General features: G+C 44.7%; 6 protein-coding genes across 8 annotated transcripts; 3 read left to right on the forward strand and 3 right to left on the reverse strand.

Annotated features, from left to right (window-relative positions):
- The first annotated feature begins 588 nt into the window (after positions 1-588).
- Positions 589-6905, forward strand: LOC123609458 (histone H1.3). 2 transcript variants are annotated; one of them, XM_045500532.1, is made up of 2 exons: positions 589-2662; positions 4415-6905. In XM_045500532.1, the coding sequence occupies exon 1, from the start codon at positions 661-663 to the stop codon at positions 1321-1323; it is 663 nt and encodes a 220-aa protein (XP_045356488.1). In that variant the 5' UTR covers positions 589-660; the 3' UTR covers positions 1324-2662; positions 4415-6905. The 2 variants fall into 2 exon arrangements, with proteins under 2 accessions (XP_045356488.1, XP_045356489.1); XM_045500533.1 differs by having other exon boundaries at positions 4612-6905.
- LOC123609477 (histone H2A type 1-B) lies at positions 1605-21680 on the reverse strand. 2 transcript variants are annotated; one of them, XM_045500554.1, is made up of 2 exons: positions 21292-21680; positions 1605-1697 (listed from the first exon to the last, which is right to left on the reverse strand). In XM_045500554.1, the coding sequence occupies exons 1-2, from the start codon at positions 21663-21665 to the stop codon at positions 1688-1690; spliced, it is 384 nt and encodes a 127-aa protein (XP_045356510.1). In that variant the 5' UTR covers positions 21666-21680; the 3' UTR covers positions 1605-1687. The 2 variants fall into 2 exon arrangements, with proteins under 2 accessions (XP_045356510.1, XP_045356509.1); XM_045500553.1 differs by lacking the exon at positions 1605-1697 and having other exon boundaries at positions 21208-21680.
- Positions 7827-20709, reverse strand: LOC123609342. Its single transcript, XM_045500383.1, has 4 exons — positions 19996-20709; positions 18372-18394; positions 14040-14327; positions 7827-9618 (listed from the first exon to the last, which is right to left on the reverse strand). The coding sequence occupies exons 1-4, from the start codon at positions 20400-20402 to the stop codon at positions 9194-9196; spliced, it is 1143 nt and encodes a 380-aa protein (XP_045356339.1). The 5' UTR covers positions 20403-20709; the 3' UTR covers positions 7827-9193.
- On the forward strand, positions 9683-11859 carry LOC123609488 (histone H2B type 1-C/E/F/G/I). Its single transcript, XM_045500569.1, has one exon. It carries the CDS (start codon positions 10868-10870, stop codon positions 11246-11248), a length of 381 nt encoding a protein of 126 aa, XP_045356525.1. The 5' UTR covers positions 9683-10867; the 3' UTR covers positions 11249-11859.
- Positions 13977-14378, reverse strand: LOC123609506 (histone H4). The gene has a single exon (XM_045500586.1). The coding sequence runs from the start codon at positions 14344-14346 to the stop codon at positions 14035-14037; it is 312 nt and encodes a 103-aa protein (XP_045356542.1). The 5' UTR covers positions 14347-14378; the 3' UTR covers positions 13977-14034.
- Positions 21681-22003: 323 nt separating the features above from the next.
- LOC123609489 (histone H2B type 1-C/E/F/G/I) lies at positions 22004-23462 on the forward strand. Its single transcript, XM_045500570.1, has one exon. It carries the CDS (start codon positions 22004-22006, stop codon positions 22382-22384), a length of 381 nt encoding a protein of 126 aa, XP_045356526.1. The 3' UTR covers positions 22385-23462.
- The last annotated feature ends 1418 nt before the right edge of the window (positions 23463-24880 follow it).

A 24880-nucleotide genomic window follows, 5' to 3' on the forward strand; every position in this document is an offset into this window, starting at 1 on the left:
AATCCAGTTTACACACTGGTCACTCAAATACTTAAAAAAGATTCTATTAAAAAAAATAGTTATCCATCTTGTACGTAGAATTTTCTATCCCTTTGCCAATTCCCAGGGCTTAGTGCAAACAACTGCAGGAGAGTTGTGCTACTGCTCCCGAGAAAAAAGCGTTTTTCCTTGTATATTCGAATAAAAATGAGCTTACTTATATAAATTTGCAAAGAAAAGAATGTGCAGATCCATGTCCTGGAAGACAGACGTGCAATGGGAACAGAGAGAAATAGTATTTTTAAGGAAAATCTGAAAGTTGCCTCAATTTCACCGAAGTTTTAAAGAGAGTTGGGGGAATCAGGAAAGTTTCAGGGTACTGGTTTTGAAACTAGGGAGAGCAAATAAGGCAGGGATGAAGCCTGAACACTCTCGGATCCGTTTCCCCCAAATCTCTAATTATTTCATGCCCAGATTTCTTACGTTTTTCTTCTTTTTTAAGGGGAAAGAAACACAGCCACACTGCAGAGCGGAGGAGCCCTTCTGAGCGGCGCGGCGCACGGCGCAGGCAACCAATCATCACTCAGCCACTCGCTATATAAACCCCCCGCCGCCGGCCTCCGAGACGCGCCGCCCTGACAGTTTGAGTTTACTTTTTGTCTTAGTTGGCAACGCGGAAGGATGTCGGAGACCGCGCCAGTCGCTCCTGTGGCTCCCGCACCCGCAGAGAAAGCACCTGTAAAGAAGAAGGCGAAGAAGAGCGGCGCTGCCGCCGGGAAGCGCAAGGCGTCCGGGCCGCCGGTGTCCGAGCTCATCACCAAGGCCGTGGCCGCCTCCAAGGAGCGCAGCGGCGTGTCCCTGGCCGCGCTCAAGAAGGCGCTGGCGGCCGCCGGCTACGACGTGGAGAAGAACAACAGCCGCATCAAGCTGGGCCTCAAGAGCCTGGTGAGCAAGGGCACCCTGGTGCAGACCAAGGGCACCGGCGCCTCGGGCTCGTTCAAGCTCAACAAGAAGGCGGCGTCCGGGGAGGCCAAGCCCAAAGCCAAGAAGGCGGGCGCGGCCAAGCCCAAGAAGGCTGCCGGGGCGGCCAAGAAAGCCAAGAAGGCCACCGGGGCCGGCACTCCCAAGAAGAGCGCCAAGAAGACCCCGAAGAAGGCGAAGAAGCCCGCGGCGGCGGCGGGCAAGAAAGTGGCCAAGAGCCCGAAGAAGGTGAAAGCGGCCAAACCCAAGAAGGCGGCCAAGAGCCCCGCCAAGGCCAAGGCCCCGAAGCCCAAAGCGGCCAAGCCCAAAGCTGCCAAGCCTAAGGCGACAAAGGCAAAGAAAGCTGCGCCTAAGAAGAAGTGAAGGTTGTAGCGGTATGTCCTCCCTCCGAGTTCTCAAAGGCTCTTTTCAGAGCCACCCAACTATTTCAAGCGGAAGAGCTTAACTGGTATCTGTAAGGTACTTTTTCTGTTTCGTCTTAACCCTCATCCGTCGTCAGCCTTAGTTTCTCTCCTCCCCTCTTGTTCAAATACTCCCGCCGGAGCATGTGATTGGTCCGCGGCTTTCGAATTCAGTGGCTCTAGAGGGACCTGCCGCCTCTCCTTGCAATTCTAATCTGTAAGCTCCTGTCACTGGGGCTACAGTTCTCGAGAAGTTTGGTGGCTCTGAGAAGAGAACCTTTCACTGTTTGGGGCAGGGACCGTGAGTGGGTAACTCCTCACTTGCCCTAAGCTTTGGGGTGGTTCTCGGTCTTCTTGGGCAGGACGCCGCCCTGCGCGATGGTGACGCGGCCCAGCAGCTTGTTGAGCTCCTCGTCGTTGCGGATGGCCAGCTGCAGGTGGCGCGGGATGATGCGCGTCTTCTTGTTGTCGCGGGCCGCGTTGCCCGCCAGCTCCAGGATCTCGGCCGTCAGGTACTCCAGCACGGCCGCCAGGTACACCGGCGCGCCGGCCCCCACCCGCTCGGCGTAGTTGCCCTTGCGGAGCAGGCGGTGCACGCGGCCCACCGGGAACTGCAGCCCGGCCCGCGACGAGCGCGTCTTGGCCTTGGCGCGAGCCTTGTCGCCCAGTTTCCCGCGCCCACACGTGTTTAGAGAAGGGGCTGTTGTGTAAAAAGCCGGTCTGAAGAAGGGGCTATTATAGTCACTGGATGTTTCCTAATGTTTCTTTCCCATTGGTTTGCAGATGTTGTTCCGAGTTAGCCAATCAGAAGGTACTCTTGACTGGCTCTGCCCCCAGTGGTAGAAAAATACTGCGTCAGTTAGAGGTTGACATTAAAACTTGTATATGTTGTGGAGCAGTAGAAAATCTTGTTTTTTTGTTTTTGTTTTTGTTTTTTTCCCCCTTGGTTAGTTTGAGGCCTCCTTTGGGGCACTATTCACGCTATTCTCCTCTAAAGCTGAATAATTATTTAGCACCCCGAGGCTAAGGAACATTAAAAAGTGTAAAAGTCTTCTCTGGAGGTTTGTTATTCATCCTCTCTGCCAGATTTCCTTCCCCTGGATTGCTGAGAGGTCCCAGGGAGGCATGGTTGGTTTGAATTATTTATGCCGAATAATGAAAGAATAGAAAGGGTGAAACGCAATAAAAGAAAAATCTCTGGGAGTCTGCGTGGTTTTTTAGAAAGTTCCCGGAGTTGGAGTTGCGGTGACCAGAACAAAATATTTGGATTCTACATGGGTTGATCTTCCACGAGGGCCGAGGTGGGTGGGTGGGTTGGTTGGTTGGTTGATTGATTTATTTATTTATTTATTTATTTATTTATTTTCAAGGGAGTCCACTTAATTTTACTGGGAAATCTTGGCAAAAATCTGATCATTATGGGGGCTGTAAAGGTGGATGGGGAAACATCTTTATTTTCTCAAAGAGTACATGCAATTTGTCATTTCCCTCAATTATGTGTGTAGGCAACTAATCACAATGCATTTTGCTAGTGCCTGTGGCTTTTCCAGTAATGACAACCACGGATGTTTTCTTATCAGTTTCAAGTACTGAAGGTATTTTGAAATGAAGTTTGCACTCCTCTGAGCTCTTGGCACTGACATTCATCATTACACCTGGTGCCCCTTGTTATTTGATGTGTCCCTGATGAAACACATCATTGCATACACATCCTGAAAAGAAATACACTTTGGTAACTGCGTTTTAATGTCGCTTTCTTATCCAGTATGCTTTAAGTATGGAGAAGGTATCTAGATTTCCTCAGACCGTCCGTAGAGTCCATAGCAGGAAAGAACTCAGATACTGCTGATCACATCTCCAGTGGGCACAGATTACTCAAGGTTCAAGTCCCTTTTGACTTTGTTTCTTGATTTGCAGCCTTCCTCCCCTACGCTTAGGCTTAATAGCTTATTAACATTATTTTCAAACTTTGTTAAAACAGGCCTGGGGGATGTATCCGAGAGTATCTTTCTAGCTGTTCTTTTTTTTTTTTTTTTTTTTTATGTTTATTTACTTTTTGAAAGAGAAACAGCGTGACTGGGGGAGGGGCAGAGAGAGAGGGAGACACAGAATCCGAAGCAGGCTCCAGACAATGAGCTGTTAGCACAGAGCCCAGCGCAAGGCTGGAACTCAATGACTGCAAGATCATGACCTGAGCCGAAGTTGGATGCTCAACCGACTGAGCCACCCAGGCGCCCCTCTTCCTAGCTGTTCTAAGCAGGGGTTCAACTTTTCCGAATCACAGCTGCAGCTCATAATTTCTTCTTTCCAGCAAGAGCCCCCCAAACTCTTTATGACAGTGACTTGTTTGAGGATGAGATCTGGATAAATGGGGGAATGTGACATATTGACTCAAAAGAATCTTTTTGAAGACAAGAGGTTGTATGGATCGGAAAAGAGAAGTGGCAAGAGACCCGTGCGCTTTCTCGAACGCAGGATGAGAGAGCTCGCTTCTGATGCAGAGCCAGGTGGGATCAGAGAATGAGGCCAGCACGGGGCATTCAGTGAGTGGTCAAAATGACTACGAGTGTCTCTGCAGTTCCTTACAGTTTACAGGACGCTCTGTCACCACCTCCCTATGAGGCTTTGGCATTAGGTATAGTTAAAATGCTGGTTTCACAGTTAAAAAAAAAAATTGTGGCTTGAGGGTGCCTGGGTGGCTCAGTTGGTTAAGCGTTCAGCTGTTGTTTCAGCTCAGGTTAGGTCGAGTCCTGGGCTGGGCTCCGTGCTGACAGTGCGGAGCCTGCTTGCAATTCTCTCTCTCTCTCTCTCTCTCTCTCTGAAGAATAAATTAAAAAAAGAAAGAAAAGAAAAAGAAAATTGTGGCTTGGAAGGATGATCTGCCCAGAATTGGCTTGTCACTGAACGGTGGACCTGGGTCTCAAGTACAAGTTTCTTTGTTTCTACTTCGTCGTGTGTCCCATGTATTGTATCAGCTACAAAGGGAGTGGAGTTCTTGGTTTCATTTTCAGCCTCGTCCAAACGGTGGTAGAGTTATTGTAATTCTGTTTCAGGCCCGTTGTGACTTAACTACTTCACAAGCCCTTTGGAATGCCTCAGACACAGCTAAGTATGATTTAATCAAGGTCCTAGTTTTTCTATGGTTTCCGTATATTCGTATTCGGATTCCCTTCCCTGGGACAGGAGAGGGTTTTCACAGGCATCAGAACTTATTTCAACCTTTTTCCATCTCCCCCAATTTTTGTTACAGCTAACGTCCTGGGTACGGAAGACCACCGCTGTCTTAGTGTTCTGCACCCAGAGGACGAGGGAACAGGAAGCTCATTCCCAGTCACCGTGTTTCATCACTGACCACGTCCCTGGGACGGTCTCCCTTGAGGGTCTCTTGAAATGCTCATGCTTGGGTTTCTGATGCTCTCTTGGTGAACCAAGATGGTCTGTCCGTTATTGTTGCAAAAGCCCAGGTTTAGAACAACCTGAGAGATTGACACTTACAGATGGCAAATATCAGACAGGAGCCCCTGTGAGTTGTTCTCTCAGAAGCACACAACCAGTCAATCAATCAATCAATCAATCAATATAAATACAATTTTCAGGACCAGTCTGAAGTAACCACTTTCTCCTTCTGCTTAGTAATTGCCTGACTTCTTATAACGGGAGGCGGCACACTGAATTCCTGTCACTGTATTGAGGCCCCAATTGTTCCTGTCACTCAGTCACTAAATCAGGTTGATGTTTATTTAGAGTCTTGGTAAGTGATCTTTCCGCCTTTCTCACATGCTCTCTGTATCTTCTCCGGCTTGGGATGATTCTACTGTTTCCCACCCAGGGTCCTAATTCTAATTTCTCCAGCCCCGAACTCTGCAATTCTGGTCATTCTGTGATCTGTCTTACGCATAGGGTGACTGGCTTCCCATTGCCTTAGGTTCAGGTGGGAACTTTGCAGTCAAATTTTTTTTTCATAATAATACTTTCTGCTTGCATTAACTAGCACTAATAACAACTCACATTTTCTTTTCAGTGCCTTCTCATTTGTTCTTTTGTTTTTCTTTTTCTTTTTTTAAACACCTTTCTTCACCTGCCATTCTCTCCTCTCTGCCTAGGAGAGTTTTCCCAATTCCATTTCAAGTTCCATCTCCTTGAATAAATTCCTCTAATTAACATGTCTAGCCTCTGATAATGTGCTTTGATGACATTTAACAATTGGGTGCCATTATTATCAGTGGCAAATTTATAATGCTTCTATTCTTTTCTCTCATTAAACTACACCTTAGGGCCTCAGTCATGGTTTTCCACTACTCTAAGGTTTGTGTTTTTAATTGACTAAGGTTTTTTGTTGTTGTTGTTGTTTTTCCCCCATAAGTGTTCTTTTTAATCCTCATTCTCGATTTAACCCATTACCCCCCGCCTCTGGTAACCACCAGTTGGTTCTCTATAGTTAAGAGTCTGCTTCTTGGTTGGTCTTTCTTTCTTTTTTCCCTTTTGTTCATGTTTTGTTTCTTGAATTCCACATGTGAGTGAAATCATATGGTATTTGTCTTTCTCTGACTTATTTCGCTTAGCATTATACTCTCTAGTTCCATCCAAGTTGTTGCCAAATGGCAAGATTTCCTTCTGTTTTTATGGCTGAATAATATTCCATTGTCTATATACCACATCTACTTTATTCATTCATCTATCCATGGACACCTGGGCTGCTTTCATAGTTTGGCTATTGTAAATAATGCCGCAATAAACAAAGGAATGCATATACCCCTTTGAATTAGTGTTTTTTAAAAAATCTTGTGGATAAATACCCAGTAATGTGATTATTGGGCCTTAAGGGAGTTCTATTTTTAACCTTTTGAGGAACCTCCATACTGTTTTCCACAGTGGCTGCACTAATCTGCATTCCCACCAACAGTGCGTGAGGGCTCCTTTTTCTCTACATCCTAGCCAGCACCTGTTGATTCTGGTGTTTTTGATTTTAGCCATTCTGCCAAGTGTGAGGCGATATCTCATTTTAATTGACTGAGTTTTTAATCCTGTCCAATAGGTGGGATTATCCCCAGATATTAATCAGAATTAGTAATTTTATTTTCTGTCTTTCTATGAAGGAAGCCAAGAGTAATAAATCTCTCTGCCCCTTTTATGCCCCTCTTCCCCATGGCTTGACTTAGGTATTACCTCCCTTACTTTCTGACTCGTGCTATGCTGCCGAAGGTGTTGGGGTTACTACAAAAAGAAAACCAAAAATATTTATAATGCTTTCATGGCAAAACAATCTCCAGATATAAAAAATCAATATCCCTCTGCTGCCAGTTGCGGTAGGAAGTGTATGCAAAATGAAATAAAATTTCTGAATTGTCTTGATTTTAGCTATCATTTCCATGAGAGAAAGTTCCTGGTCATTCGGAGATTATACAGTGAAAAAAAGTGATGTAGTTTCAGGCAACCAGATAAACCCGAAATGCATATACGACTTAATTACCAGTAGGTACATATGAAATGTGACCTGAGTCATAATTTGTGATCTTTCTCCAATAAAATAAAAATTCATTAAAAACAATTTGATATCAAGTACTACTATTTTTTCTTACATTGTGGAACCTTATACCTGACTTCTGGCCCATTGTAACCACTCAATACATTTATTTCTACTTAGGAAAATTGTATATGAAAATTACACAAACTCTACCATTTAAAAAAAAATGTTTATTTATTTTTGAGAGAGACAGAGTGCGAGCAGGGGAGGGGCAGAGAGGGAGACACAGAATCCAAAGCAGACTCCAGGCTCTGAGCTGTTGGCACGCAACGTAAGGTGGGGCTTTGAACTCATGGACCGAGCGATCATGACTGGAGCCAAAGTTGGACACCGACTTCAGTTAACCGACTGAGCCACCCAGGTGCCCCTAATGTTTTATTTCTATAGTCAGGACTGTAGTAAGCAGTAATCTGTTTGTGCAATAATTTTTTTAAATTCCAATTTAACTAAGAAGTTTTCTGAGGGTTTGTTCAGGCGAAGGACCATTCTACATATTCTGGTGGATTTAATGACCTAAAAAGATGTTTTCTGTGCCCACTGGGTCCTCATATCCTGATGACCAACATCCGGTGAGACAGAACACAGATTAAAAAACTCACTGTGCTAGAATTTCAAAGGAAGCAGGAAACCACACTCTAATATGAATGCCTTTATCCAACATTACACATATAAAACACTCCACGGATTTTAGCTATGGATAGCTAAGCTCTTTTCCATATGGATCCAGAGTTCCCTATTCCCAAATCCCCAAGTCTCAATGTCTGAAAGAGTTGCAAGAACAAAAATTTCTTCTATAAAACCTCTAGGACTTTTTACGATGGCTGACTTGTCTCTGCACTTTATGTATAGCTTTGTCAATGTTAAGTATACCACCCCAGTAGTCCCTTTCTTTAGTGACCCTTGAGGTGAAACAGTCCATTAAAAGTTTTTGGTTATTTTTGATAGAAGCTTCTCAATTCTATAGTTAAGGATACCTTTTCCTATTTCAAACTCAAATTTGCCGAAGCATTTAAATACATGAGAGATGAAATCCTTCCAAGTAGTATGTGTATCCCAATTAGTAAACATCCTTCTACATTTCCAAATAACTCCCTGAATGGTTTTAGAACAGAATTCCTGATTTCCCTTCTATTCAGTTACCGGTTTAGACATTGAGAAACCTGTTATTTTCACGGAAAAGGAACATCTGTTTAATAATAGCATCAAACCATTTTCTTATAGGCATTGAACAGAATAATTTAAGAAAACTCTCCAGCTTCCAAAGGATTGTCATGTTTTACTGATAAATATGAGGTAGTCTCATAAGAGTTAAATGGAGAGTAAGATAGAGAATTTAGGAAAACCAAAAGTGCCTTTTTGAATGGCAGTTAAAGGCTCAGTCAATAGACCATGCGACTCGATTTTTGCGTTGTAAATTCGAGCCCCAATTTAGGTGTAGAAATTCCTTAAAACCTTAAAAAAAAAAGCGCGTCAGTTAAAAGGATCTTCATTCCTGCGTTAAAAGCGTCAGTTGAAAGGATCCTCATTCCTGCGTTCATTTCCAGAGGTACTTTCTGAGACCCACCCAAACCGCTCTTGGTTGCTTAGTCTGGTAGATATACCGGGAAGGATAGACGGTAAGAAGTTCTCAGGAAACGCTACCGTCTTTTTTGTGCTCCAGCTAATAACCCAAGCCTTGGCTCCCCTTAAGAGGCTTAGGGGGAGATCTTTGATCACCTTTCATAAAGGTCTGGCGGTTGCTAGTGAATTGGGTCCCCAAATTCTGCTAAGTGCCGACCAAGGGTTCTGGGGCCTTGGGATTCTAGAAGTTCAACACGGTGAACCCTGGGAGAAATAGATAACCAGAAGCCTTGAAGGCTCAGCCCAGGCCCCCAAAGACACAACGGGCCACCCCTCGAACAGCGCCAAGTAACGTTGCAAAAGTCAGAGCCTGTAGGATGGAAGAGGCAAGGGAACGGACACGATACCAAAAACGTGCAACAGACCATTCTCGAAGTTTAGAATAAAACCCATAAATCCGAGAGCCAGAATGAAACCTGTCAGACCTACGCAACATACGGAAAAATAGGGGTTTGAAAGTAAAACCATGTAACTAAACACACTAGGAAAACTTCAGGAGACCAAAGGCTTGAGAGCTTAATTTAAGACAGCCCTAAATGTCTTTCAGGCCTGCTTCAAGTTTGAGCTCGAGCTCGGTTAGCAACGGAACTTACTTGTTTAAGTGTCACGGCATCTGTTATAGATCAAAGTGGTTGGCTCTGAAAAGAGCCTTTGGGTTCAAAGTTGGCACAGAATCAGGAAATCAAGTTTACGCCCGCTCCCCGCGGATGCGGCGCGCCAGCTGGATGTCCTTGGGCATGATGGTGACGCGCTTGGCGTGGATGGCGCACAGGTTGGTGTCCTCGAAGAGCCCCACCAGGTAGGCCTCGCACGCCTCCTGCAGCGCCATCACGGCCGAGCTCTGGAAGCGCAGGTCGGTCTTGAAGTCCTGCGCGATCTCGCGCACCAGCCGCTGGAACGGCAGCTTGCGGATCAGCAGCTCGGTGGACTTCTGGTAGCGGCGGATCTCGCGCAGGGCCACCGTGCCGGGCCGGTAGCGGTGCGGCTTCTTGACGCCGCCGGTGGCCGGCGCGCTCTTGCGGGCCGCCTTGGTGGCCAGCTGCTTGCGCGGGGCCTTGCCGCCCGTCGACTTGCGCGCCGTCTGCTTCGTGCGAGCCATGGCCCAACTGCCAAGTCAGGAAACCAGGGTAACAGCTCGCCCCTGCATTTATACAGGAGCAGAATCACTCTGATTGGATTGTGGGCAATCCCGGTGAGTCAACTGGAGCTCCATTCCGGAAGTGCTCCCTGAGATTTAGCATTGGTTTAATCTGTTTCGTGCTAGTTTCTGATTGGTTAATTTCAATTAACCGACTTGTTCCCGGCCCCCTTGGGGGAAAAAAAAATCACTAAGCTATTTGTTTCCCTTGTGATGCTTGGCACACAACAAATAGGCCCGACAAACTCCATAATTCTCGTAAATAATTCTGTTGAATTTTTCTTCTGTTTGTCTATACAAAGTACGGTGTTCTTGAAACAAGACAGTACTTGAGAATTTCTCTTTAAAAAATTCGCCATTTTCTGCATAGTTATCTCGTTTTCATCCGGAAGGTATTTCCTGTCCTATTTGAAAATCCCACTGTGTAAGTATCTCATGAGTTCCACTTCATTATATTTACAGCAAATGTCTAGTTCACTCTAGTATGGTCTAGGACATAATGTAAACACATAAGGAATTTTATATTTCAGGATTCGCACGTTAAAATTCCAATGTTTTGGAGCCCCTCGTTCCTTTTAATACCGTATTTGACTCAAACTGGTGATTGGACTCTGATGTTTGGTTTTAATGAATTTAAAATGTCAGTCGGGGTCTAATGGGGTGAGCATTGAGGAAAACGTTTGCAATGCTGAAACTTGAAAAAGATGGCGGTGATCGAGAGTCTTTTGCAACAAATCTTAATGATAATAATCTAGCATATCATGATTCTTGTCAGAAGAGACCCGAGGTGTCCTGGATAATTTATGACAAACCCAAAGGAGCAGTAGTTAGGAATGTACTGGGCTATATCATAGAATTTCCTTCCCTCGTTTTCGCGTGCCAGTTCGAAAGTTTCTACTTTCATAATTTAAAATAAGGTTTTATTGAGAGGTTTTCTTTTTTCTTTGTTTGATTTTTGGTGAATGCACTTTGAGCAATAAAGCGGTATTGTAAATTAACCTATTGGATTCTCTGGAAGAGTTAGTTTTTTAGTCCAATAAAAAAGCAGGTTTGCAACGATGCTTTTACAGGCTATTAATCTATTGGTCAGTTTTGGTCCAATCAAAATTCAGACTTTTGGACCCTCATTTGCATATACGTGATATAAATACTCGGGATTTTTTTATTTCCCCCTCACTCTTTTCTTTGTTGGTCACAACTTTTCTGCTTTTGGTATTGTTTATCATGCCTGAGCCCGCGAAGTCCGCTCCCGCCCCGAAGAAGGGCTCGAAGAAGGCGGTGACCAAAGCGCAGAAGAAGGACGGCAAGAAGCGCAAGCGCAGCCGCAAGGAGAGCTACTCGGTGTACGTGTACAAGGTGCTGAAGCAGGTGCACCCCGACACCGGCATCTCGTCCAAGGCCATGGGCATCATGAACTCGTTCGTGAACGACATCTTCGAGCGCATCGCGGGCGAGGCGTCGCGCCTGGCGCATTACAACAAGCGCTCGACCATCACGTCCCGGGAGATCCAGACGGCCGTGCGCCTGCTGCTGCCCGGGGAGCTGGCCAAGCACGCCGTGTCCGAGGGCACCAAGGCTGTCACCAAGTACACCAGCTCCAAGTAGACTCGCCAAGTAAGCGCCCTCTTACCCAACCCCAAAGGCTCTTTTCAGGGCCACTCACTTTTGCATATAAAGAGTTGTAATAGCAAGGTTCCTCAACTGGCTTTAAAAGCATGTTTTGTCTTTTTACAGACCTGTTTCCATAAGATGTGAGAACTGTTATAGTATGAGATGTTTATTGGAACTTATGTTAATCTTTAGAGCCACATAGGTTATGTGAAATGTGTATAGTAGGAACTTGGCTAAAGCCCTGAAAGAATAGTTTTTGTGTGGTTTCTTTCAATTTTTACTTGGTTCTTTGTTCAATCATTAGACTTTACAATAATTTCACACTGGGTGGCTGTAACTTACAGTTGTCTGTACTTAAGTACATGTACTTTGGTTATTTGTTTTCATTACAATGCCCACATTATAACAAGATAATTATATGTATTTCACAAAGGCCAACTCGTGCAATGAGAAATTATTTTGCACAGGACACCAAACTCTCATTCATCCCATAATAGATCTTAATTAGGCATGGGTATTACTGAACTGCAGAATTTAATCATAGCATCTGTTGTAGGCCGTTTCGACAATTCTTCAAATGTACATTAAAATGAATTTATCATCCATTTTATTTTGCCTGTACGTTATTGATGTAATCAACTGCACAGCATGTTGAGTCATTTTCCTAAACCCTAATTTTGATCCACTTTTACATGGTTTTTCTTTTCTTGCCTTTGGTGTATCGTCCTGTATTCATTTAGACAGAGAAAAACTAAAATGAAGCAAAAATAAGAAAAGATCTAGGTATGCAGGGATCACAGAAGATACGGATGAAAATCAGTGGGTTTCATGTGTTAATTATGGGAAAGTAGACAGTTTGTTTTTGTGCTGCTGAAAGTAAAATGAGTTAGATGTATTGCTGTTGAGCACGTCATTGTTTATAGGCTTGATATTAGGGAAGCCTGCGAGGCATGACCTATGTATACTTACGTTGGAGATACGTGTGAGGGTTACACAGTTGTCAAAGGGAATATTCCTATTATAGGTTTGTTCTCCCCCCACCCCCCTTTTTTTTCCCTTTTTAAAATGTATGTCTTCCATTAGATAATGATTGCAGTTTCAGTTCATGTTATGTTATCTTAGATGGGACACTGATTGAAGACGCTAAGTGTGTTAGCTAACTGTATTAGCTGTTGCTGCATAAGAATTCATTTGAATTTACTATCTTAAAACAATACACATGTACAATGTGAGTTTCTGTGGGTCTGGGCAGAGTTTAGGGGAGCCCTAGATCAGGATGCTATTGAGATGTTACCTCGGATAGAGGTCTCTTGGATGCTCGCGTGGGGAAATATCATCTTCCAAACTCACCGCTTAACTGAATTTGTTTCTTTGTGCTTGTAGGGCTGAGGAATTCATTTTCTTTCTTGCTGGCTGTTGGCTTGAATGGTTGTAGGCTTTTGGTTTTAGGCCTCCCTCACTTCCTAAAGAGCCCCTGGGTTTCTTGTCGTTTGTGCATGCTGCCATGGATACTTGGTCAAAGCCAGCATGCTAAAGTCAAGGAGGGTAGATATTACACAACATACACGTCAGTTAACAATAATCATATACAGAAAAATTACATCCAGTCACTTTTGTAGTACTCTGTGGGTTGGAAATCAGTCACAAGTCATGTCCACACCCAAGGGGGCTAGATCACAAGGGTGAGCACTAGGAGGGGGAATCCTGGCGGACACCCTACGAGGCCATCACAGGACCCGTCAAGAAAAATCAAGGCTAAGAACCCAAAGAAAGTTCACTAACATAGCGGTTTTCCTCCTTTCCCCTGTCCCTTCATTACTCTAGTTCAATTTGTCTGGAGGCAGGACTTGATGCTCAGAGGTAAAGACAGTTTACAAATACCTTGAAGTGCTTTTAATTAGGCTACTGCCAGTGACTTTCTCTTGAAGTGAAGACAGAGAAGACAATTTGCCTGGTTATTATTTTGGAGACCTCCTCCCCCTTTCCTCTGTAAGTGTGGACACATCAGAAAACACTGCAGGTGGTTGAGCCCTAGCACGGGGCTAGGTGTCTGTGTAGCTCCCTTTCTGGCTTTAAAGGAGGCACCCGCGGGTTTGTGAGAGGACTTAACATTGCTGCTTTTTATTATAGAATATCAGGGAATAGATGTGACAAGGTTAAGACAAACCCCCAAATCATTGTGGCTTAAATACATTTTATTGGTAATCATTTTACATAACCCAAATATGAGAGAGAAAAGGGGCGAAAAAGTCCCCACGTGCCACCTAGGAGGCTTGCTTATAGGTGGCTGCAGTCTACAGCTCAGTCTAAGCTTCTCACATCAAACCCTTCCCCCTAGTTACCAAGTAGTAACTGGGCATTCTCACTGTGCTTTTCCTTGAACAGAGTAGGCTAATGGTGTTTCCTCTAGTTCATATTCAAGCTTTATTTCCAGATAGCAACTGGGTTTGAAAAATGTACAATTTCACGTTTGGGACATGTCTATAAATGGATTGCAACTTAAAGTGTGGGCACGTCTCAAAAATAGAAAAACCCGTAGACAAAGCCCGTGAACATAAACTTTAAAGGCTGCCTTGATGTTTAATGCCCCCGGATAAGGGAGTAAACATGGTTAAATTATATGGAAGTCATGGAACTCAGATCGCCAAAATACATTCAGTAACCTCAGTTCCCACGAAAAGGAAATAAACAGCGTCGCTAGCTCCTTCTAGTGCATGGGTAAGTGGCCCTGAAAAGGGCCTTTAGGATTGGCAAAGAATTCACTTCTCGTACGCAAAGTCTTAGCCCCCGAAGCCGTAGAGGGTGCGGCCCTGGCGCTTGAGCGCGTACACCACGTCCATGGCCGTGACCGTCTTGCGCTTGGCGTGCTCCGTGTAGGTGACGGCGTCCCGGATCACGTTCTCCAGGAACACCTTGAGCACCCCGCGGGTCTCCTCGTAGATGAGGCCGGAGATGCGCTTGACGCCGCCGCGCCGGGCCAGCCGCCGGATGGCGGGCTTGGTGATGCCCTGGATGTTGTCGCGCAGCACCTTGCGGTGGCGCTTGGCGCCCCCCTTGCCCAGGCCCTTCCCGCCTTTGCCGCGACCAGACATGTCCTCCGGTGAGTAAAACAACGTAGCGAAGTTAGGTTACACAGCGACGAAATCCTCATTTATAACCCTGTGGCGGACCTTATTGAGAACAGGGCCGGAGGGGCCGGGGGCGGGGCCGGGGGCGGGGCAGCGAGTTTATCCCCGCCCACAAGTGCGCGAGGCCGCGCGTAGCCGGGGAGACACAAGAAGGCTCTGTTTAAGGGCCTGTAAGGAAAGTCTCAGGCCAATCAAGGGACCGAAATAATGGCAGCTCTCAAGCTAACATCTGCTTCTCCGGGCTGAACTGTGAGGACCCTTACACACCTCGGGCAAGTCGCAGACGACATTCGGCATTGGTTTGAATTCTAGTCTCATGTCTGAAATGTATTGGAGTGTTTCCCTTCTGTCCTCCCATTCAAGCAGTTTTGTCCACTTTACATCAAGGTCAAGTAGTGACGTTGGGAGGATGGTCTTAGGGAGCGAGAAAAGAACTGCAGTCCGCAGCCTGACACGAACACGAGTGTGACGGGTGGGGGCTTTGCATGGGGAGGCCTGTCCCCTGGCTTGCGGCCTGCACTCCCTGCCCTTCACCTTCTGAGGCCCACGTCCTGCTTTGTGGCTTGTGTTCTCTCATTGTCACTGTAGGTTCTTCCTCCGCAGGATGGAAATGTTAATCACAAAGATGGTTTGGCAGTCAAAGGGTACATGTCAGGTCCAGTGTGAGACACAGGGACGGCCACTTTGCCTGAGAAAATTCTGTCTTCCTGCCCCAGGGTTTGCCTTCCTTCTCGATATTCTTAATTTTTTTTAACGTTTTTTTTTTTTTTTTTTTTTTTGAGAGACAGAGAGACGCAGATCCTGAGCAGGGGTGGGCAGAGCGAGGGGGAGACAGAATCCCAAGCAGGCTCTAAGCTCCCAGCTGTCAGCACAGAGTCCAAGCGGGGCTGGAACTCATGGACCCTGCGATCATGATCTGAGCCGAAGTCAGTCTGAACTGACTGAGCCACCCACTCGCCCCTCCATATTCTTAAATCCCTCAAGCTGGTATTTTGTCATCTGGATTTATGTTCAGGTTTTGTTTTTGTTTTTGTTTTTCTTCCTAATGACCTCTATATCTATGTATGGGCAAATCTTTGCTTTTCGAGGTCAGTGCTACCCTTACATGGTTACATTTAAATTTATATACTTTCCCATGTAACCACCAGCTTCCATCACCACCTTCACACCCCAAACACAATTCCTTTTAAGAAAGCATTGTCTGATAAAGTGCTCTGGACCCTCTTTTGAGCATTCGGAATGTGTCTAATGCTGTGAGGGACTGAATTTTTAATATTAAATAATTTAAATTGAAGAGCTATTACTCTGTTCAGTTATTGGAAAATTTGGCGTATGTTTGAACAACGTGGGCATGTGAACTCAATTTGCCAACAGTAAAGTTCATGGTATTGAAATGCAAATCAAGTTATTTCCAATCAAAATTTAGTAGCAGATTGAATGAAATATACACCCAGTTTAGAGGATTTAGGATGAAAAAAGGAATCGAAATATTGCATGATTCATGTTTTTACATTGATTGGAACAAATATATCTGGAGATTTAGGATTACATAGAATGTATTATTAAAATGATTGCATCTTTCCACTTCGTAAAATGTGGTTAGTTGAAAATTTAAGATAACGTACGTGGCTTGCATTATTTTCTATAGGCAGCGCTGTTCCGGGATTCTTCCTTGCCCCTCTCTGCTGCTTGATTTTTCACCCAACCTTGCCATCATGCGCTTTGAAATATGGTGGAAATTCAATGTCAGGTTGACTTTTGAATAACAGGGGTTTGAACCGCATGGATCCACTTATATGCACACTGTTTTTCAGTAAACACAATAAAGCACTGCAAATGTGTTATCTCTTCCTTATGATTTTCTTTCTTTTTTTGTAGGAATAATTTTATTTATTATTTATTTATTTATTTAATGTTATTTTGAAATTTACACCCAAGTTGGTTAGCATACAGTGCAACAATGATTTCAGTAGATTTCAGTGATTCAGCCCCTCTGTGTAACACCCAGTGCTCATTCCAACAAGGGTCTTCCTTGATGCCCTTTACCCATGTAGCCAATCCCCCCTCCACAACCCCTCCAGCAATCCTCTGTTTGTTCTGTATATTTAAGAGTTTCTTATATTTTGTCCTCTTCCCTGTTTGTGTATTATTTTTGCTTCCCTTCCCTTATGCTCATCTGTTTTGTATTTTAAACTCCTCATATGCGTGAAGTCGTATGAGACCTGTCTTTCTCTGACTAATTTCTTTGAGCATAATGCCCTCTAGTTCCATCCATGTACTTGCAAATACTATTTGCTTAATAGCATTTTCTTTTCTCTAGCTTACCTTATTATAAGAATACAGTATCGGGGCGCCTGGGTGGCGCAGTCGGTTAAGCGTCCGACTTCAGCCAGGTCACGATCTCGCAGTCTGTGAGTTCGAGCCCCGCGTCGGGCTCTGGGCTGATGGCTCAGAGCCTGGAGCCTGTTTCCGATTCTGTGTCTCCCTCTCTCTCTGCCCCTCCCCCGTTCATGCTCTGTCTCTCTCTGTCTCAAAAATAATAAACGTTGAAAAAAAAAATTAAAAAAAAAGAAAAAAGAAAAAAAAAAGAATACAGTATCTAATACAATATACAAAGTATGCGTTTATCAACGGTTCATGTTATCCGTAAGACTACTGGTCAGCTGTAGGCTGTTAGTCATAAAGTTCTGGGGAATCAAAAGTTTTATCCAGATTTTCAACTATGCAAGGGGTCAGCACCCCTAACCTTGTTCAAGGGCCATCTATGTTTCTAAGAAATACAGTTGCCCAGAGACTGGCCCCAAACTCAAACGAAGCATTGTAAAAAAATAAAACAAATAAAATCACGTTAGGGAGCGAACACAGGCTTGCCAAAGAAAACATTACCCATCAAAGCAAGAAAAGAGGGGTAACTCGAAAAATTGTCAACCTTAGAATTCTTTAAGGGCGGGCTGATGGAGACTTCCTGAAGTTCTATGCTAATTTTTTTTTTCCAAAAGTATACTTTTTTGAGCGAGAGAACATCCAAAAATGTTTGCTAATGCAATTATAGTTCAAAAGAGCTTAAGCTTCTGTTCAAGAGAATGTAGAATCTCTTATCTTTTTTTTTTTTTTTTTTTAAGAAGCAAAGTAATCACTGTGGAAATGTAAAAGCATCTCATGAAAACGAAGGCCCGAGAATGGTTTGCTGTTTCTGGAACCTAAGACCAAGAGAGACGGATAAGAAAATCAGGTGAATCAGTTCGGAGTCTAGAAACAATACAAGGTTACGGTGTCTACCGTGTATTTGATTAATGAGTACAATGTCAAGGAGTCACATCATGCGGTTGCATAGAAATTTATCTTGCAGGTCCTATGTTTTTATTTCTTTCCAGTAAGGATTCACAGTAGGCGACACTTTATCTGAGGCTTGGAAATAGGGAACAAAAGGATGGGCCATGATGTTTAGTATCCTAAAAGGTTAAAGACTACACAAGACTTGCAGGACCATGGACTTTGATCATCTCCGTATTTACTATTGATTGAATGTATCAAATTCAGCAGGGGTTTATTTGGTAGAGCTGTAAGTATTTTCTGTCTGGTGGAACAGCTCTGACTCCAAAGATTTATGGCTTCTTGGACATTATTAATTTTGTTTTAACCTCATTCAATAATCCTATTCCAATATTTCTGTGTTAAGTTGTTTATAAATACCCTAATTTCTTCAATATTCTTTGAACCTTTCAGAGCATTTTACCCGTTTCAGTCACTGATGATTTAAGTACTCTCTGTGTCACATGTTTATTTTATATTTTTTGAATCACAATTTCACATTTGTGAAACAAGTTAAACAAGTGATGTCACGTGGCTCTGACTTGGAGATAAACAGGGTGTCACAGAGCTGCTGGTACTTTCTACTTCTTTAGGCCTGGGAAATTCAACACTAGTCCCTCAGTGTCATGGTAAATCCTTGGTAAGCAGGGAGGTGGAAAGCACAAATGAGAAGGCACGTTCATCATCAGGCATGAGGTCACTGAGGACAAGGGAAAGACTCTGGTCACAGACCAGAACAGATCTGAAACCTATTAAGAGATTAAGATATTAAGATATTAAGAAATATCCAAATATCTAATTAAGGTAAAGGGATAGACTGCATTTCTTTACATTGTCTCATATGAGCGTGGTTTAAAAGGCCTGCCAGTGTTTTTGTTTTTTAAATTTATTTCAAGGGGATGTGCTTCTGTTAGACTGCTTATTAGGGTCCAGTATCTGTGAAAAATCTATGAATTTAGGTAACTTGTAGGATGTTGATAATTTCAGTGATTTTTGTCGGTTGGAGATGAAAATTATGTCATTAGAAAAGATCATCTAAAGGTTGTAATTGTGCTGTAGAATAATAACACTTTCTGGATCTAAATTTGCTCTTTTGGTTTTATTCCAGTCCTCATTCTTTTGTAAGGGAGGTGAGTTTTTCCTCTATCCATCTTGGTTCTTGGCGGGGGCCCGTTTTACAAAACACCGATTAGCAGGATAAAAACAATGAGAAGTTTATTAACGTGTTTATTTCGCGTACACATGGGAGAAACCCAGGGAAGAACCCTTGGAAGAGGTTCCTTAGCATTGCAGCTTACACAGCGTCTTCGACAAAGAATGTGTGGAGAAATGACTGGACAAGGGAAGGCAGTTTTAGGCCTTGAAGGACCGAAAACCATGGCAAGGTAGGTATATGGGAGGACGCTAACACTAAGGTTTGTCTGCGGCTTCCTCTGGTCCCTCTCTGGGCTTTTAAGAGTCTCCAGTATAGAATTTATATCCTGTCTTAAGGCGGAAAAGGGGAAGGGCCCACAACACTTTTTCTGTATTGCTGCTTAACTGCCTTTAGCCCCCAATTTTTATGTCAAAGAGGAATATTGTGGGGAGACTGTCCTAGTTTCCTTCACTTTCTTGAACTATTGCTGATCTTGATAATGTCCTATATTGCTTTGAACCTGGTTCATCTTGCCAATGTTCCCTTACTGATGGTTATATATCAGAATAATTCACAATGAGACACCTTATTATTTTGAACTTGACACTTCGATAACATATAATGTAATGGCATGAAGACCAATTTCTCCACCTCAAAAGGAATCATGTTTGTATTTACTTTTTAGTCTACTGGGGCCGATCCAGTGGGCTGGAGATCCATTAAAAAGAAATAATGCATTTCACTTGATTCACCTAGACTTTGACTCTGCTGAGGATGGAAATCGGAAACGTTGCTCTCTTCTTTCAACCCCAAAAGGATATAAAAGGCTGCATGTAAAGAGGGAAATCTCCTCAACAATAGTATCCCTTTTGATCTTTAATACCTACAAGCCATTCTGTGCCCTCATCAATCAAACAACTGCAGTTTGAAAGACTAAGTAACGGAATGTTACACATTACACAGAAGTACCCTGAATCCAAAGCCGATTCTTTGTTGTAAAAGCCGGCGGATCCATCTAATACAGTTTCAGAGTATTCTTGAAAAAGAGAAACTTACTTTCACCAAGGGAGCAATCGGAAAGAAAGCGTTACAACAGTTTTTGACCAAGTAGGGGGCTCTGAAAAGAGCCTTTTTAAAATCCGGAGGGAACAGCCTTGGGGAATTACGCCCTCTCGCCGCGGATGCGGCGCGCCAGCTGGATGTCCTTGGGCATGATGGTGACGCGCTTGGCGTGGATGGCGCACAGGTTGGTGTCCTCGAAGAGCCCCACCAGGTAGGCCTCGCACGCCTCCTGCAGCGCCATCACGGCCGAGCTCTGGAAGCGCAGGTCGGTCTTGAAGTCCTGCGCGATCTCGCGCACCAGCCGCTGGAACGGCAGCTTGCGGATCAGCAGCTCGGTGGACTTCTGGTAGCGGCGGATCTCGCGCAGGGCCACCGTGCCGGGCCGGTAGCGGTGCGGCTTCTTGACGCCGCCGGTGGCCGGCGCGCTCTTGCGGGCCGCCTTGGTGGCCAGCTGCTTGCGCGGGGCCTTGCCGCCCGTCGACTTGCGCGCCGTCTGCTTCGTACGAGCCATGACAATTACACAGAAAAGGAAACTGGAGAGTAGCGAGGAGCCGTTTCTGACTCTATTTATAGGAGAGATCAGTGTGGTTCGCAGGTCCCGCGCTGTGATCTAATTGGTTCTCGGGTTGCCTTCCCGAGAAATGATTGGATTTCCAGTAAGATTTGAATATAGAATCAAAAGTTATTCCAGTTTCTATTTCTTCCTAATGCACTTTAAATTGAGTTCATAAAACCGAGGTTTCATTTCGTGTGTTTCAGCGGACTTCATTCATTTCCTTTTTGTGTGAAAAGACGGAAACGCACAACTTTTTGCAGCGGGAATTCAGGCCGCCCCAGAATTCGAAAAGCCCGCCCTGATATGTGATTGGTTAGGTATGTCTCCTTTGTTCTCTCATTGCTTTCGTGCGTGTTTGACTTTGTGGCCGCAACTTTGACCAGAGTGTGTATGTAATTACGTACATGTGTATACACTGCGCTTTTAAACAATCTCAATATACAGATAATGCTCTCGATGACTATCGTTGTTATATATGTAACCTACACCCCGAAGTTATGACCTCAGAGAATTGCCACTTGGTTCACTGCGAATGGCTTGTGCATTTGCAATTGGCGGCAGCATTTTATGTAATGTTTCATAAACCTCCAGGCATTAGACATGTAACATCTTAAACTCATCTGACCATTGTGTGGGAGTACCGGGAGGAGTTGTCCAGTCTTTACAATAGTAAACTTCGAAATAGGCTACCTTAAGATTAGCAAGTAAGGAAACAAACGTCCCAGGAGTTCTGTAGTATTTCAGCACTTCCCAGAAAAGATGGGTGGCTCTTAAAAGAGCCTTTGATTTTCGGGATTGGGAGAGCAGGCAGATTCCGTAAACGTTTCACTTGCCCTTGGCCTTGTGGTGGCTCTCGGTCTTCTTGGGCAGCAGCACGGCCTGGATGTTGGGCAGGACGCCGCCCTGCGCGATGGTGACGCGGCCCAGCAGCTTGTTGAGCTCCTCGTCGTTGCGGATGGCCAGCTGCAGGTGGCGCGGGATGATGCGCGTCTTCTTGTTGTCGCGGGCCGCGTTGCCCGCCAGCTCCAGGATCTCGGCCGTCAGGTACTCCAGCACGGCCGCCAGGTACACGGGCGCGCCGGCCCCGACCCGCTCCGAGTAGTTGCCCTTGCGGAGCAGGCGGTGCACGCGGCCGACAGGGAACTGCAGCCCGGCCCGCGACGAGCGCGTCTTGGCCTTGGCGCGAGCCTTGCCGCCCTGCTTTCCGCGTCCAGACATAGCGAGTGGTATCGGCGAGAGAAAGTCCGCAGGAAAAGCGAAAAAGAAATGTCCTGGAAGCAGCAAAAAGATGCCAGTTATACTGGTGGATGGAAGTGTAAAACGCGAGCTGGGATTGGTTAAAAAGATCACCGTTCGCTATCCAACCAATAAGAAGGAAGATATGACACAATCGAGTTTACATATTCACGTCACCAAAGACATTATCAAATCAGATCGGGGTATTTCTGCATACCTTATTTGCATAGATGCCCTATAAAAGAGGAGACTCTGCTTAAAGACAGACATTTTAGGGTTTGTGTTTTTTTAGTCCGTCTACTGAGTTGTTAGTAGTTGAGATGCCTGAGCCAGCCAAGTCCGCCCCGGCCCCGAAGAAGGGCTCGAAGAAGGCGGTGACCAAGGCGCAGAAGAAGGACGGCAAGAAGCGCAAGCGCAGCCGCAAGGAGAGCTACTCGGTGTACGTGTACAAGGTGCTGAAGCAGGTGCACCCCGACACCGGCATCTCGTCCAAGGCCATGGGCATCATGAACTCGTTCGTCAACGACATCTTCGAGCGCATCGCGGGCGAGGCGTCGCGCCTGGCGCATTACAACAAGCGCTCGACCATCACGTCCCGGGAGATCCAGACGGCCGTGCGCCTGCTGCTGCCCGGGGAGCTGGCCAAGCACGCCGTGTCCGAGGGCACCAAGGCCGTCACCAAGTACACCAGCTCCAAGTAGACTCGTCAAGTAAGCGTCCTGTTAACCAACCCCAAAGGCTCTTTTCAGAGCCACTTCAATTCTCATCTAAAGAGTTGTCACATTAAGGATTTCTCTGATAGCACATCCTCCCAGTTTTGTCACTGCGTTTTCTTAGATATTCTTTAAAGTAGAAACATGACCTGTTCCTCCGTGCTTGGTAAAACATGTCCTTTACTTCAGAATTTCTCTACACTTTTCCTACCCTACATGATATGGGGCCTGGAAATTTGCATATATGTGATTTGCAGTTGGGTCTTAAAGGTTTGGGAGACAGCGAGGGAGATGTGAAAAGAAAGTTCCCTTTTCCTTAAACCCTAGCAGTTGCCTTACTCTGGCAACAGCAATGCCACCACCCCATCCACCCTCTCTGGCTTCTACACTCCCAGAATCATTTCCACCCTGTGTCGCACCCCCCCCCTTCCGTCCCCCCCCCTCCCCATTCGTTCTCAGGCTGAATTCCACCTTGCCTGTTCTCCAACCTTACAATTTTTGACAACTTGTTTCCTGTGTGCCTTAAGCCCTCTATGTGGCTACTGTTTCCTTCACTTGTCTCTGGGAATACCTTAGTTTCGGCTTTTAAGTATTCCGCGACGTGTGTAACTTGTAAATTCTGTTTGTAAAAATCCAGAAAAACGAAAACTTTTCATGATGCATGGCCCTCAGCCTCCATTGATTTAAAGGGCCATTACTCCTTTACATTGGAAAGCATTTGGGTAGTGCACTTCCTCTCTCCATTGGCACTTTGGTAATCATACAAGATACCCTTCTTGCTTTCAAGGGATTGCCGGTCTCAGGTTTATCAGCGTCATTTCTTCCAGGCAGGGAAAGTATTTATTCCAGGATACAGAAGTGAATTGAATTTGAGGTCCGCTGACAGTCGTAGGGATGTGGGATTTCCTTTCCTAGGCCAACCAAGGCTTTCTCTTTTGGCTGACTCGTACATTTAAGGAAAGCTGAACAAAGAAGGCACCAAGGAAGGAGATGAGATATGGAGCCTAGTGCTGGAGAGAGGAGATAATCTACGTTAAGGTCCTTAATAAAAGTGGTGAGAAATGTATTCGATGCGAAGTGTCTCAATTCTCTCTAGACATCTTTGAAAGAGTCAGAAGACATTGGTTGGCATGTTCTGCCATGTAAGTGAACTTTGGTTCTCACACCCACTGCGTCTTACTTTATAAAATGAGCACGTCACTACATAATAAATGACTAAAATAAACCATTCGATGGACACTTTTGTGAAAACAGATGCAAGAATTACGGTAAAAACTCGCCTTCGAGAGGGCTTTACAATTCATAAGGCTTTCATGGACGTTACGAATTAAAATTTTCCATCACTCCTCTACGTGCAACATATGCAAACTTTTTGAAGAAGAATTATAATCAGACGTCATACAACTATAGTGAGTGGAGGAAGTGTTACTCAAAGAAGAAGAGTTACTGCTGATAAATCCAGACCTTTTGAACACTAGCAAAGAAGGAATGGGAAGTTGCCGCCGTTAGAATCAGAGACATTTCAAAACTATGGGAGTCTGCGATATTTAGGGAGAATGTCCGTGCATCTACACATTTAAATTTAAATATTTATCTACTCTAATTTTAGAGAATGTCATTGAATCCGGAATCAATAATTCTTAAGCTGCGTGGATGTGTCAATTTCCTCCTGGTGGTCTGACAAATGATCACAAACGTTGTGGCTTCAAACTGTAGAAATTTATAATTTCCTAATTTTGTAAATCAGCAGTTGGGCGTGGGTCTCACTCAACGAAAGTCAAGGTGTCAGGAATTCTGCTTTCCTTTCTGGGGTCTCTCAGAGCAAATCTGTTTCCTTGCTTTTTGTAGCTGCTCCAAGTTATCTTCTTTCTTTGGCTTTCCATTCCTCTTCTCTGTGTTCCAAGCCAGAAGTCTCTGGCCACATCAGCCCCCTGCTATCTCTCTGGTTCTGTATTCAGGTTGCCTCTTCCAATTCTAAGCATCCATGGCATTTCATTGGGTCACTTGGAGAATCCAGGATAAATTCCCTTTTTAAAATTCAGGTGATTAGCAATCTTGATGCCATCTGCAACTTTAACTGCCCTCTGTCTTGGACCCTAACCGATTCACAGATCCATAGAGATTAGAAATTAAATGTAATTGGGATGGCATTTTTCTGCCTATATATTTGCTGCTCTGTGAGGGGGAAGAACGTGCAGGCACAGTGCCGTACATATTCTCAGGGCGCTCCTGTACCCCAGGAAAGTCATATATACTTTGTTTAGGTATTTCTTTCCTTCTGGGACTACTACATAAAGCAATCATTGACTATGGTAGTATAAACTGCCTAACCTGGCAGTTTCAGTTTTCTTTCTTTTACTTTTCTCCCCTTGTTGCTTTTGTTGTTTGAAGGCTTACATATTCTTTGTGTATGTTGTATTGTGCGTGTGCATCTGTATTCTGTGGGGAGTAGAAAGTCTGTTATTCACGAAAGTAATTAAACAA

Source organism: Leopardus geoffroyi, chromosome B2, assembly GCF_018350155.1.
Source record: "Leopardus geoffroyi isolate Oge1 chromosome B2, O.geoffroyi_Oge1_pat1.0, whole genome shotgun sequence".
Lineage (NCBI taxonomy): Eukaryota > Metazoa > Chordata > Mammalia > Carnivora > Felidae > Leopardus > Leopardus geoffroyi.